The sequence below is a fragment of the Artibeus jamaicensis genome, unplaced genomic scaffold (genome assembly GCF_021234435.1).
Source record: "Artibeus jamaicensis isolate MK-2021 breed Jamaican fruit bat unplaced genomic scaffold, CSHL_Jam_final contig_685, whole genome shotgun sequence".
Lineage (NCBI taxonomy): Eukaryota > Metazoa > Chordata > Mammalia > Chiroptera > Phyllostomidae > Artibeus > Artibeus jamaicensis.
In genome coordinates, this window is record NW_026521924.1 from 16,461,984 (window position 1) to 16,476,205 (window position 14,222).

Sequence of the window (14,222 nt, forward strand, 5' to 3'; positions counted from 1 at the left end):
GGGTCTGGAAGAGCATTCCTGCTGGATGACCCAACAGTGGGCTCTACTGGGGCACCTCCAAGCAACAAAGCATCCTTCTGGAGCCCTGGCCTCCACTCAGGATTCTACTTGCTGCCATCACCACGTGAGCAGCTGCCAGAGCTCATCACGTCACCTCCCCACAGCATTCTGGGTGTTAAGTCTGGCATAATCTTCCAGCTGAAAACCATGAGTCCATCCATCCCAGAGGCCACTCCTGCAGCCACCTGACCCTTCTTGACACTTGCAGGTCCCAGAATACAAGATGCATCCACTTTGGAGGCTCCTGGTCCTCCTCCGTTTGCTGTCCTTGCCCTCGGCACTGCACAAGCAGCCCTGGCCTGACATGGCCAAGGCCCACACGAACAGCCAATCCACCCTGGTGAGAAGTAAGCTAAGCCTGTGGTCTGCTGACTGTCACAGGGTGGGTGGGGAAAGCACCCTCTTGGCCTCGCCACTAACTTGCTGAATGACCTTGGGTCACTCACTTACCCTCTTTTCCTTTTTTAGCTCTCAAGTACAGACAATGAGGTTGGCTTAACATATACCAATTCGTAGCACATTATCATTATCGTGAATGATGGCGGGACTCCCCCTGCCTTTGATTTGATTTTATGTTATTTTCCTTTTCACCTCTTATTCTCACTCCTATTCCCTCTTCCTTGGCAAGCACTGAAGTATTTATGTGTTTAAATATGCCCAGATTCCTGTAAAACATGCAGTGTTTTAATTTACGTAAATGGTGTTGCCACATAGATCTCATTGCTTTTGACTGGTTTCACTGTTGACATCTGTGGCTTCAGACTGGCACAGAGAACTCCATAAGATTCATTCACTTCACCTCCACTTGGTCATTTCCCGAGAGGTGGACACTTGAGTTGTCTCTAACTCCCCACCATTATAAACTACTCTGAGATGAACATGCTTATATGTGTCCCTGTTAGGACCTAAGAGAGAATGTCCCTGGGGTATACCCAGAAGGTGGATGGTTGGGCCCTAGGGCAGATGCAAACTCCATTTAACCAAAAACTGCCAGGTTGCACTCTAGAAGTTCTGTGCCAGTTTACACTCACCCCAGTGATAAACGAGGTTACCTGTCCCCCCATGTTTCCCCACACTGGAGAGTACCCACCTGTCTGTACCAGTCTACTCGGGCTGCCATAGCCAGACACCACACACCCAGTGGCTTAAACAACAGATATTTTCTCACAGTACTGGAGGCTGGAAGTCCAAGATCAAAGTACCCACAGGATTGGTTTCTGGTGAAACCTCTCTTCGTAGCCTGCCGATGGCCACTTCCTTGCAGTGTCCTCACATGGCCTTTCCTCTGTGTGTGCACAGGGAGAGAAGACACTCTGGTACCTCCCTCTCACCTTGTAAGGACATCAGTGCTAGTGGATATGGGCCCCACCCTAATGACTGAATTTAACCTTCCTTGCCTTCTTCAGGGTCTTACCTCCAAATACAACCATGCTGGAGGTTTAGGTTTCAATATATTAATTGCAAAGGTAGGGTGGGGGAGGACATAATTCAGTACATAACACTATCTTTCTAATATTTGCCAGTCTAATATATGTAGTTGAGTGATATCTAATTGTTTTAGCTTGACTTCATCTACTTAGTAGGAAGTTTGAGCATCTCATCCTAATTTTGTTAACCATTTTGACTTTTTTGAATTTTCTGTTTTTACCTTTTGTTCATTTTTTAATTTATCCTCTTGGTTTGAGGAGATGTTCATTTACTCTTGACATCAGGCCCTTGTCAGGTCTAAATATCGCTAACATTTCTCCCAAACTGTCCTCTACAAGTACTTATAATTTCACTCTGTATTCGAAATTGTTTGGTTAATATCTCTTCTACTAGACAGAAAACTGGTTTGTATCTTTAGTGCCCAGCACAGGGCCTGACACCCAGCAGATGCTCAATAAATATTCTTTAGATGAATGTTCTCAATATTTCTTACAAGAACCCTATGAGGTGGGTAATATTACTGGCCCTATTACACAGATGAAGAAATCCAGAATTAGGGAGCTAACAGAGCTGAGGTTTAAATGCAGATCTGTGACTGCAGACACAGCTTTTTGTTTATAGGCAGTAGAAACACAAGGTGCTGAAAAGGGGTCTGGGAGCTGGTCTGGGAGCTTGCCCTGGAGGAAGGAGGGTGAAGTGTGACAATGGTTTCTGCCTGTCTGCACTAACCCATAGTGCAGGTCCTGATCATAGGAAGGGTGAAGTCAGGGAAATAAATGTGCCTGTGGTGAGCCCCGAGGTTTGCCAGAGCTGGACCCCCACCTGGGGCAAGAGAGTCTGGAGCCAAGAGAGGTAGAACTTAAGTACATCCATTGCTTTTCAAATTCCCTTTCCTTTTGAAATTCATTCTTTTCTTCTGGGGGCTAGCTCCACTCAGTCCTGCAGTTGATTCCAGGCAGAGTATGAAAGGATTTATATTTATTCCCTCTTTGTTTGCCCACCTATTTTAATCTTCAGCCAATATTTATTGTGATCTACATCTGTGTTAGGCTTTATGCTCCAGACACACAGATACAGCACAGGTGAACTTTCAACCAAATATCTCCTTTGAGCAGCTATTGCCCACCAGACCCTCTGCAGAAATGTCACATCAACCCTGCAGAGCAGTTTCACAGATGAAGAATGTGGATCTCAGTGATTAGAAGCAGGGGGGTGACATGCACCAATTGCTCTGCAAGAAGTGGTACACCAGCCTGCAACCCAGGCCCCCACTCCAAATCCCCTGCCTTTTCCACAACATTGTGCAATGTCACTAATCCCTTATCCATTTCCAGTTATTACCCAGGGCCTCACGATGCACAATGCAGAGGGCCGAATCCAGAACATTTGCCTCCTGGACAGTCTGAATGCCTCGGGACAGGTGGCCCCAGGGATGGTGGGCTGGCTAACTGGCAGTAGCATGAGCCTCCAGCAGCAGAAAGAGGGCAGGTGAGACCGTGAACCCCATCCCTAGCTCTGAGATTCTTTACAGAGATCTGGGTCAGAGGGCAGAGCTGGGGAATGGAAGTTCAAAGCCTTGGGAAGAGGGAGGGAAGGAATATTGGAAAGAGGAGATGTAAGGCCCAATATAAGGGTGAATGAGGGGACCCATTCATACCCACAAATACAAGGGGTATTTGTAGAGACAGCATAGCAGGGTAATTAAAAGTGAAGGCTTGGGAGTGAAAGTTTCTGCATTTAGGTCCTAACTCTGCTGCCAGCCTTGGGGAAAATGCTGAACCTCTCTGGCCTCATCTATACCCTGGGAACCAAGGCATAACTTGGATGAACATCTGGGGTGCCCAAGGAACCCAGGACTAGAGTCAGACATTTGAACTCCACTCTTGGTTGATATAGCTCTGTAACTCTGGGCAAGGCATTTGAGTTCTCTAAGCCTCAGCTTTGCGTCATCATCAACGAAATGGGCATAATTGTCCCTGCGTCTGGGAGTTTTGGGGAATTTGGGGGAGTTTTTTTCTGCTGCTCATGGTGGATGTAGAGCCATCACAAGCTACAATCAACATTGCAGAACTGGGCCTGTCCTGCTCACCTCCATTTTCACTCCTTCTTCTTGACGGATGCAGGCCTCCCCAGCCTCCCAGTCTCAAAGCTGCTCACCTACAACACCATCATTCCAGCCTGCTGTGCCCTGGAACTCCCTCCTCTCTCACTGTCAGAGCCTTTTATAGATACTCTAAGAACAAGAGCCACCAGCAGGAGCCCTGTGTAGAGAGGATTCCTCATTCTCTCTAATGATTTCCAATCTCACCAGCAAGATCTTCCTTAATGGGTGCAGCCACCGTCACTGCCCTTCATCCATTTCTTAAACAATGGTTACAAATATTCACTGAGGGCCTACTGTGTACCAAGACCTGGGCTAGGTACTGAGACTAGAGCTAGAAGCCAAGATATACGGTTACTGCCTTTTGGGACCTTAATCCTAGTTGTGAGAGAGGCCACAAAAGTAAGTGACTAATTTCATGGAGGGAGATGTCATGAAAACAAATTTATCAAGGTAAAGGAGAGAGTGAGGGGGCAGATCAGGAGGACCTGTCTAAAGAGACAACCCTTAGGGAGAAACTTAAATGAAGAAGCAAGTGATATCAGGGATTTGGGGAATGGTGAGTGGAAAGGCCCTCAGCTAGGAAAGAAATTGGTGTGTTCAAGACAAAGGAAAAGTCCTGTGTGGCTGGGTGAGCAAGATGACGGGAGAGGCCAGGTTCTGCAGGTCTAAGGGGCCATGGTCTAGAGTTTGGATCTTATTCTAAGAGCAGTGAGAAACCAGTGGAGAATGTTGAGTGAGAAGGGAGTTAGGCTCCTTTGGCTGCTGCATGGAGAACAGTTTATAGAGAGGCCAAGGTCATGGCAGGAAACCCAGAGAAACTGGAGTATCTCCAGACAGGAAGTGACGGTAACCTGGACCAGGTAAAAGCAACTGAGGAGAAGGGAAGTGGCCAAGCTCAGGATATATTTTGCAAGCAGAGAAAGCAACATGACTTGCTGATGGTTTGAATATGGAAATAAGGGATGGAGAGAATTAAAGACAGCTCCTGGGGTCTGGGCCTGGGCAACCTGGGGAGGTGGTGAGGCCATCTATTGAGCAGGGAGGCTTGGTGTGAAAAACAGGCCTATCGTCTGGGCCTGCAGTGGGCTGTGGGTTACACAAATCAGTATAACAGTGTGGAACTATTAGGGCACCCTGGGACAGCTTGCAGCCCAGGGCTCCTGCTGGTGGCTCTTGTCCTTAGAGTATCTATAAAAGGCTCTGACTTCAGATACACTGCCAGGACCTTTTTATAGATGGGCCAGCCTTGTTTGTCAGCCCATGGCCTTGATGGCTGAGGTCCCTCTCCCTGGCAGGACCTCTGCTCTTTCCCTGTGTAGTGCCAACATCACCAACATTCAGCTGGACCATGGCAGGACCCAGATGTCTTTCCATAAGGAGTGGTTCTCAGCAAAAATCTCACTTGAATTTGACATTGACTTGAGACTGTAAGTCATACAGAAATGGGGCCTAAGAGGCCCTCCTCCTCCTCCCTGGGGACCTGGGAGCTGGGCAGTGGGAAGGAATTTGGCAACCTGCAGGACCCAGATCTTTCTGACCCCAACCTGGTTTCAAATCTTGGTTTCCAAACTCACTTTCTGTGTGACCTTGGGGAAGTCACTTCATGTCTCTGAGTGAACTGTGTGGATGACAATCACTTGTCAGTGGAGGCAGGGGGGGTTAAATGAGCCTTTTGCTCATTTAAACCTATGTGAGTTCACTACACTGATTTGTTTTTAAAGCACTGTATCTCATCACCCTTCCCTTCTTCTGTTCTAACCACCCTTTAACATTCATTCATTGCCCCCAAAGAAAGGGAGGCTGGAGCTCAACAGTAAAAAAACTAAAAATAAGATAAACTCAACCTCTGAATTTCCAAAGGCCCCTACTCTGCTCTATTAAGAGGATTTTCAGAAGCCACTCTGGCTAATGTCAGTTTTCTTTTTAATCACTGACTGCAGGATTTAACATGCAGGCAACACGGAATCCCACTGGGCTGGTTTGTTGAAAGGACTCACTCAGAGTGTGGACAGTGCTGTCCACACAAACAGCCACTTTTCCTGTTGGCTGCATCCACCACCTCCTGTTCTTATTCTGTTTCCTGCCCTTTCCTCTCCTCCCCCTCTCTCTCATCCCCAGGAGGCCCTTCAATAACAAGACTGCAAAGACACATGCATGCATGAACATTGCTGTGGAGTTCTGGCTGGAGAAAGACGAGTTTGGCCGGAGGGATCTGGTGATAGGCAATTGCCACGTGGAGCCCAGCAGTGTCTACACAACAGACCTAACGGAGTAAGGTCCCAGCTGCCCCTCCCCAGGGCTTGGCCCCTTCCTGACTTACCCTATCTGTGGCCACAAGTCTCTATCAGCTCCTGGATGAACTCCAAACAGATCATACCCTTTCCCAAGGATCTGTTCCTTCTCCTGCATCCCTTCCCAATGATGGCCATGCCACCTTACCAGAAAGAAACCAGACTCTTCCTTCCCCTCACTCCCTGCAGTCCACTTTCACCAGCTCCTATCAGTGACTTCCTGGTAGCTCCCACTTACTCCCGTCTCTTCATCCTTCTCTCCATCCTTCACTGTCCCAGCTCATGGTCTACTTCTTGGACCATTGCAGGAGCTTCCTCCAGCTTTCCTTGACTATACCTCATCTCCTTCACTTCATTCCCCTCCTGCAGCAGAATTAACTTTCTAGCACAAGAAACTAATCATGTCCCTCAGCCCCTGCTCCAAACCTTCAATGGTTCCCTAATGTCCTCTCAATGAGGGGCAAACTCCTGGATGTCACTCAAAGCCCTACTTGTCCATTCCCCTGCCCCACCTACTGTGTCCTCCAGCCCTTTGCCCTGTAGTGTCTCTGAAGGACCCACCTCTCCATCAATACACCAGGTATTTTCATATCACTGTATCTTTGCGCATGTGGATCCTTTTGTTGGGATGCCCCTCCCTTCTTCTCTAAAGCTCCTCCTCAACAGTAGTGAACGAGACAGAAAAAGAAAACAAAAACAGAGCTAAATGGAGATCTATACACTGGCTGACCAAGTCTGTCAACAGACTATGAGTCCCTTGAGGGCAAGATTTATGTCTGATTTCTCTCTGTAATTCCAGAATGCTGAAAGCAACAAAGTTCTCAGTGGCTGTCCATTTATTTATTCATCAGTCACTGAGTGCCTAGATCATGCCAGACTTTCATGGAGAGGACAGTGCAGGGGAAAGACTATGGACTCTGGAGCTCTGCTGACCTGGTTCTAATCAAATCAACACTTACTGTGTGACCTTGGCCAAGTCACATCACCTCTTCGAACTGCCCCGTTGACTGTTGCTGACAATGAGGCCTCTTATATAAGGCTGGCTGCAGATTGAATGACTAGATAAGGCGTACTCAGTGCAAAGCACCAAGTATTATTTTGCCTGTATTTATCTGTTCTGTACATATACCTCTTTTTCTAGAGATATCTCATCAAAGATGAAACATTTTCTCCACAATTTTAGACGAAATCTGGAAAAAGTTATCCCACAGCTGATAGAAGATCAGGTAAGTTTGAGAAAAGTATTTTCACCTTGGGCATCCTTCAGTCTAATGATCAGGGAGTATATATTAGCAGTTTGGCAAAGAGTTTCAAATCTTGGGCTTTAGAACCTGAAAGATCTCAATTAAAATGCTCAGTTTTGCCACCCACTGGCTGTGTGTCTTTGGGCAAATGACTTAGTCTCCCTGAGCCTCAGATTCCCTCTCTGTAGCATGGGAATCATCACAGACCCTATTTCCTAAAGACACCATGAGGATTCAGGGAGATAAAACGTGGCAGTGCTGTGCATGGCACCTAGCATGCAGTTGATCCTCAATACAGGAAGCTAAGCCACTCTTGCCATGATCCCATGTACAAATCTAATGGAATCAAGCTTCCAACCACATGCCCTGTAGCTTTCTCTTCCCAGTCCCTGATCCAACCCTCCTCTTTGTGCTGGTGCTCCAGGTATGTCCTCTGATCAGTGAAATCCTCAGGCAGCTGGATGTGAAACTGTTGAAACACCTCATGGGTGAGTGTCTGAGTTTATCCATGGAGGACTCAGGATGAGCACAGGACTGGGAGAGGTGCCCCGAGTGGGGCTCCCAGTGAGGCCCGCAGAGGTTGGCATGTCTCCACATGCTCTGAGAACACTTAGAGGAGACCACATTACTATTCCTCAAGAATGCTAGGACAGCAGAAGGCACTCCTACAAGCAGGCAGGACCCTACCAAGTCTTCTAAACCTCCACATTACCAGATGTTATAGCTGTTCCACTCAATCCACTGGCCCCACCCCAAACCTGAGACTACCTGCTCCAGTTGCAAATAAACAGATACAGTCCCCACCCTCATGGAGCTCTCAGTCTAGTGAATGGAAGACAACAGGAAGCAAATCATTAGATATCATTTGGAAATAGTTGTGGTGGGAATGCTCTGGGCAGCGGCCCTCGGTCAGCATGGGTGGATGAGTGTCCTTCACTGTGGACCTGAGGGTTGGAGGGGCAGACAAGCTGGTGACCAGCTCTTCTCTTTACAGAACAGACTGCTGCTCATGAACTCAACCTGTGAGTCCAGGCTATCCCATGTCAGGTTTGAGTGTTCGGCTTCCTACTGATGATCGGAAGGAGATTCCATGTCTTATGACCTTAAGTCTCCCTTAGAGCGGGGCTTCCACTGCCCAGAAATCCTTTACCATAGACCATGTGGATATCCTGACCTCCCCCATAATAAACTGTAGCTCTGAAGGGTACAGAGGTCCCCCTGCCTGGGCCCTGAGCTTGGGCTCCAGAAGTAAAGGTCTGATAAAGGCTCATCCTGAAAATAAATATACCTGTGTTTGTTCATTAGCTCAGAAATACCAGAAAAAGCACTCTTTCCTGTATTTTGCAGCTACATGCCCATCCACAGATGTGTTCATCAATGCAGGGAGGATCCTACTGAGATTTCCCAATCCATCATTCATTTAACCCATATTGACTGAGCACCTACTATGTGCCAAGCACTTTGCTGAGTTCCAAGGGAGTGTAGAGAAAGGGTGACTGAGTTGAAAAGCATAAAGCTAGTCTATGCTGTAAGCAGTCACATAGTTATCCCTGGGGAGTGGGTTAGTGACTGGGAGGGGCTCAAGCGAGGCAATGTTCTGTTTCTGGATCTGGGTGCTGATTATGGGAAGAGTGTTCAGTTTGTGACAATGGTCACTTTGTGACAATTCAGTGAACTATTCACTTCAGTGCATGTCTCTTATGTAGGCTATATTTTAACAAAAATTTTTAAATAAACATATTCACCATGCAGGATGTTTGTCGGAGTATGTGATGAGCCACTTGCAATATGTTTAGCATATGCTAAGTCCATAGAGTATGCTTAGTAAATGTCATTTACTTCATTGGTAATTATTGAATTACTGACTATCCAATTCTTAAATATAAATTTCCACCCTCCTCCACTTGAGGGGAGAGAAAGGCCTACTGAAAAAGCAAGGGGAAATAACATACACATATCATAGCAGTAGCACACACATATTAAGCTTTTGGCATATGCCAAGCTTGGTGCCAGAAGCTCACATTCAGAAATCTGCTCCAATCCCCACAGCAATGCTATAATGTACTGTCCTACTTTACCCATAAGGACGTGGAGGCTCAGAGAGGGAAAGCCACTTGCACAAGGTCACACAGCAATGAAATGACCAAGTGGACAGTGCTCAGGCAGGCAGACTCTGCAGCCCATACTCTTGACCACTGTGAATGGCCCCTCCAGTCTTCCCTCCCTTCCTTCTAACAACACACCTGCCAAACACACACACAAACACACTAAGGAGGAAATGATGACATGTGGGTCCGGCTGGATTGAGAAGCTCAAATAAGGAAGTGTCAGCGTCTCAGAAGTGAGAATGGGAAAGAGAGACTCAAGTCCCCATCTTTCAATTCAGATTCCCTAACCCAAAATGCTGCAGTGGGGATTTGCGACCCTCTGCGCCCATGTTCACACAGATGATTCCCCTCCACAGCCTTGAGGTGAGGGGTTCTTCCTGCTCATGATTCAAAGAGCAAACATGGGAGGGCTGGGTCCCGTCCTTTGGAGAGATTGCCTGGCCCCTTGGTGAAGGCAGGCTTTGTCTGCCTTCCCCCTCACCCCTCCAGGGGTGGCACTGGGACCTCCTTCCTCAAGGGGCCTCCTCGGGTTTCTTGTGTTATTTTCATTTTAAGGTTCAGGGAGCCATGGACTCATTGTGCTTTCTCCTAGAAGAGCTTGTTGCACGAGAGACCTCTGTTATGAGATTGGGGTCTGGGGTGGGAGGTAATTTAAGCAGAAACTCAGCCCCCAAATGCTCAGGAGCTTGCTTGCTCCAGGCCCTGCCTGTCTGTACCCCATGACTGCACACCCTTCCGTCAGAGTTCTGTGCCGGGCGTGCCATACATTTGTTTCCCTGTTTAACCCTCTCCCCAGCCCCGGGAGGTAGGGGTCATCAGCTATTTGCAGGTGAGGGAACTGAGGCTGAAAGAGAAGCATCTCATCCGGAGTCCTTGGCTGAGCCTGGTTTGGAACTCAGGGCTGGGTGATTGCTCAGGAACTTTCTGAACCAAAGACTCTGACACGAACTTGCCTCAGAAGTTATGAGCACTGAAGTCATTCAGCCCCGGATGACACTCTGAATTCACTTCCCCCTAGCTGAGGTGACCCTGGGCAGTTGACTGTCCTCCCCGAGCCTCAGTGTCCCTGCAGGGTTGTTAGAAATGGTATAACGCTCCAGAGTCCCACAAAAAAAAACCCTCATTATTTCTATTAACTGTAAGTAGAGGAGGACAATTAATCTCTAAGGTAAGTGGAACTTTCCGTAAGCAATAAATGTATTTTCTCATCAAAGTTAGGGCACCCAGCTCTCCAGGAACTCTTTTTGCCCTCTACCCCTCAAATGGGACTCTCAAGGCCATCTGAAGATCCCCCTCAAACTCAGCCACCACCTGATCTTGCTCCAGGGAACAGGACCAATGTCCCACTCCCAGGTTCTGGAGAGTACACCTTGGGTAGGTCAGAGACCCTTGAAAAATTAATTCTGCCCTTTAACAATAGATCTCTTGATTCATAAAAATAAAGGCTCCCAACTACAATTAGATTTGGGAAGAAAAGGGTACCACCTACAGTTTTTCAGAAACATGTTGGGAAGACATTGACATCACCAGAATGGAAAGCACCGTCTGGAAATGTCAACGTGTGACCTTCCACATTTCCTGATGCCCTTGCCCTGCTCGGAACAATGGAACAGGCAGCACCTTTGGCTTCAATGAAGAGCAACTTCAGCATAAGCAGAAGTTTCCAGCACCCAGATCCTTGACAAACAGTAGTGACAGAGAACAGATTGGTGCTCACCAGGGGGTGGGCATGTGGGTGTGACTCTCTCTAAAAGGGCTGCCTTAGGGTGCTGAGGGTATTTTGGGGGTGACAGAATGTTCTAAATCCTGATTATCATGGTGGTGTCATAAAACTATATGGGCACTAAAAAATTTATAGACCCACACACCAAAGAATAAAAAAGCCAATTTTATTGTGGGTTAATTTTTTTTTTAACCTGAGCTTTTCAGCTTCAAAACTCAGGGCATAGGAGACGTCAGGAATAGCACATATGCAATGAATTGAAGCAGGATTTCCTGCCCCAAGACTAGAAACTTCCCTGTGTTGAGTTGGTGGAGTGGGATAGCCCAGGAGGAATTGAAGAGAACACAGTTCGGTGGGTTCTGGAAAGCGTCTTGTGCCCAGGCTACTCCCCGGGCAAAACGTGTCATGGGACAACAGGTACCTGAAGCTGATGTGCAGGGTTCAAGAGCAGAGGGCACCTATGCCCATGTTTCCTTCCAGAACCAGGACAGATGTCAAGACCCCAGGGAAAGAAGATTAACTAGAGTCTAGGCAGAAGGGTTAAGGTAGCCTAGCCTCCCCATGGCCCTGCCTAAGGCCCAAGGAGTCGAGAAACTGCAGAACCATTGGGGGTGGCTAACAAGGCAGCAAGAAGTCAACGCTAAATCCAAAGGGGCCTTCTGGACAGGAAGGATGGACACACAGTGTCTCAGCAGTCAGGGACCAGAAGGCATGTGGCTGTCTCTGTATTTCTAGTCAAAACAGGGACCGGGCGGCCTCCTCTACATGCTGTGGCACAAGTGAAGCCTCTGGAACAGAAATGAATCCCCATGGGGAAGTGGGGAGGTTTTTGCTACCCAGAAAATGGCATTTGAAATGGTAACTAAACTGGAGATACATTAGAAAGAAAACTGTAGACACATGAGTTTATGGACTCAGATTCTATCCACTCTCCAGACATGATCCCACACAGCCCTGTGTGTGTGTGTCGGGGGGATTAGAGTGGCTTACCCAGGGTCCCAGGATTTGTGACCCCTTGCCCAGGGTCACATGCCTATGCAGCCTCCTGTCTTCATAACAAGGGCTATGACCTGCCCGGTAACTGGCTCTACAAGCTTGAGTCAGTCCCTTTGTGGCAGGAGATAGTCAGGAGGGAGGGAACTCTGGAGGCACCCCAGGACCAAGACAAAGGACATCGATGCAGGACAGAGACCCTGTTCTAAGATGGGTTGCTGCCACTTTCTGGAAAACCACTGAATCGTGGTGAATCATGAATGCACCTGCACAGAAGATGCTACATGACCCCCACTTCATTATAATAACATTATAATAAATTACCATTGTGGGGCCCTCTTCCCTGATGGCCAATCAAAGAAAATCATGGGAGACCACATGTGCAGTAACTTTAAAGTAATAAAACTACTTGTATGTGCTCAGTAAAACCCCACCAAAACTAGCCAGCAAATATTCACCCTACAAGAATAGAATCCCTCCAGCCCCTGAAGTCAGTCTCTGCTTGGAGTTGACTGGCTCCCATGTTCTGTGGAGTGTGCTACCACTTAATAAATCTGCTCTCTCTCTTTCTGCTATAAACTCTCTGTGCATTTGGTTCAATTCTTTGTCCATGATCACCAAGAACCTGGTTACTTGTGCCCACCTGTGACACCTTGACTTATTTGCCTCAGTTTCCCTCCAAAGATAGCAGGTCAGTAGCAACCTGACCCAAACCATAACACCTGTACCAAGATATCAAAACATGGGGCCCCTTCAAGGATCATTCACAACCTATAAGCTCTAGGAAGAGTCTAGTGAGTGCTTGAATGGATAACTGAGTTCAAAGCCACGGCCCTGGCACCTTGGAGGCTTTGCAGGATCTTCACAGGGAGAGGGAACAGCTCCAGGGAAGGTCTGAGGGGAAGCAGCATGTCTCACTGGTGACAGGAGTGACGGGACACAGGGGCGAGTTCTGACTACACTGCTCATTTTCTGTGTGTCCTGGGGAAGAGTCACCTTTCTAAACCTTGGTCTCCTTACCTGACATTTGAGGGACAATACTAACCACTTCTGAGGAAGACGCGATTCAAATATGGAGAGCACCCAGCACATAGCAGGTGTCTGATAAATGTGCACTTTCTACTTTATGTAGCATATAAAGTGTTAGGAGTTGCAGGGCAGAGCCTGCTCTCACTGGCCCAAGACCTTCATCTCTCCATGCCTCGGTTCTGTCATCTGTGAAACAGACTCCAAGGCCCAAGCTGTGTGGACAAACACCTTAGCTCTTTCATTTGGGGAAGGGAAGAAGAAAGGGTAAAGGTAGAAACCAGGATGCCACAGTATCCCTCAGGCCTGGGAACCTAGAAAGACTTTCCCAGGATGTAAAAGTGAAATTTCTCGACAGCATGAAATTCACAGATGTGGAAAAGCACAGCTGTCAATGAATGCACAGTCCAGTGACTCGGGGAAAGGACGGGAGCGTGAATGCTCAGCACCATGTCCTGGGTCTGACTCCAGGCGGATCAACTCACTCCGAGCCTCCATTTCCCCATGTAAAGTGGGAGTATTTGGCCCCACCTCCCACAGGGCTGTGAGGATCCCTGAGACGCTGCCTGTGGGAATCAGTGTGGTCCTGACATACAGCAAGGGCTCGTGGTATCTGCTGACAGGGTTTTTATTATTATCATTACCCAGTGAGGAGAGTTCTGACTCGCCAGATCCTCTCTGTGTCTTTGGGGACTTATCCCCACTGGATCTCAGTTTCCCCCTCCTCGAAGGAGGAGCAGCAACACCTCCCTCCCAGGGTTCTGGTGAGAACAGATAGCCCCCACACAAAGGGAAATGAGAGGCAGTTTGAATCTTTTTGACACTGTAGGAACAAGAGAGCTCTACCTGGAGAAAAAGAACTGGACCACAAATGGAAAAGGGCCTAGATATGAGACTGAGGTCTCTTCTGGGCTCTGGCTGGCTGCCTCTCCTTGGGTTCCAAGTTTGATCTCTCAGGCCACCTTGGAACACAGGTCCCCAGCCTCAGTCCCACTCATGAAACTGTGAAGTCTTCAATAACATCCCCATCTCAGGTTTTTCTCTTTATAGCCTGTCGATCAAAAGGCTTAACTGTCCCACCTACTAATGCAATAGACAATTATTTACTTTGGAGAGCCCTGAAAGATACCACCAGATTGCAGAATTCTGGATTTCTAGATACCCATCACCTGATTACATGTTTCCTTGTTCCCACACTATAAAAGAGGCTGCTCCTCAGCAGAAGCAAGCAGGAGAGGTAAGAGG

The 14,222-nt window shown here is 47.8% G+C and overlaps 1 protein-coding gene across 1 annotated transcript; it reads left to right on the forward strand.

The window, feature by feature from the left end:
* The first annotated feature begins 283 nt into the window (after window positions 1–283).
* BPIFA3 (BPI fold containing family A member 3) lies at window positions 284–7,653 on the forward strand. The gene is made up of 6 exons (XM_037143280.2): window positions 284–407; window positions 2,823–2,976; window positions 4,912–5,019; window positions 5,714–5,863; window positions 7,025–7,109; window positions 7,552–7,653. Exons 1-6 carry the CDS (start codon window positions 284–286, stop codon window positions 7,651–7,653), a joined length of 723 nt encoding a protein of 240 aa, XP_036999175.2.
* The last annotated feature ends 6,569 nt before the right edge of the window (window positions 7,654–14,222 follow it).

Coding starts and splice junctions, on each gene's coding strand:
- BPIFA3 (XM_037143280.2), top strand. CDS start 284: ATGCATCCACTTTGGAGGCTCCTGGTCCTCCTCCGTTTGCTGTCCTTG. Junction 5,020..5,713: donor TTTGACATTGACTTGAGACT/GTAAGTCATACA, acceptor CATCCCCAGGAG/GCCCTTCAATAACAAGACTG. Junction 5,864..7,024: donor TACACAACAGACCTAACGGA/GTAAGGTCCCAG, acceptor CTCTTTTTCTAG/AGATATCTCATCAAAGATGA.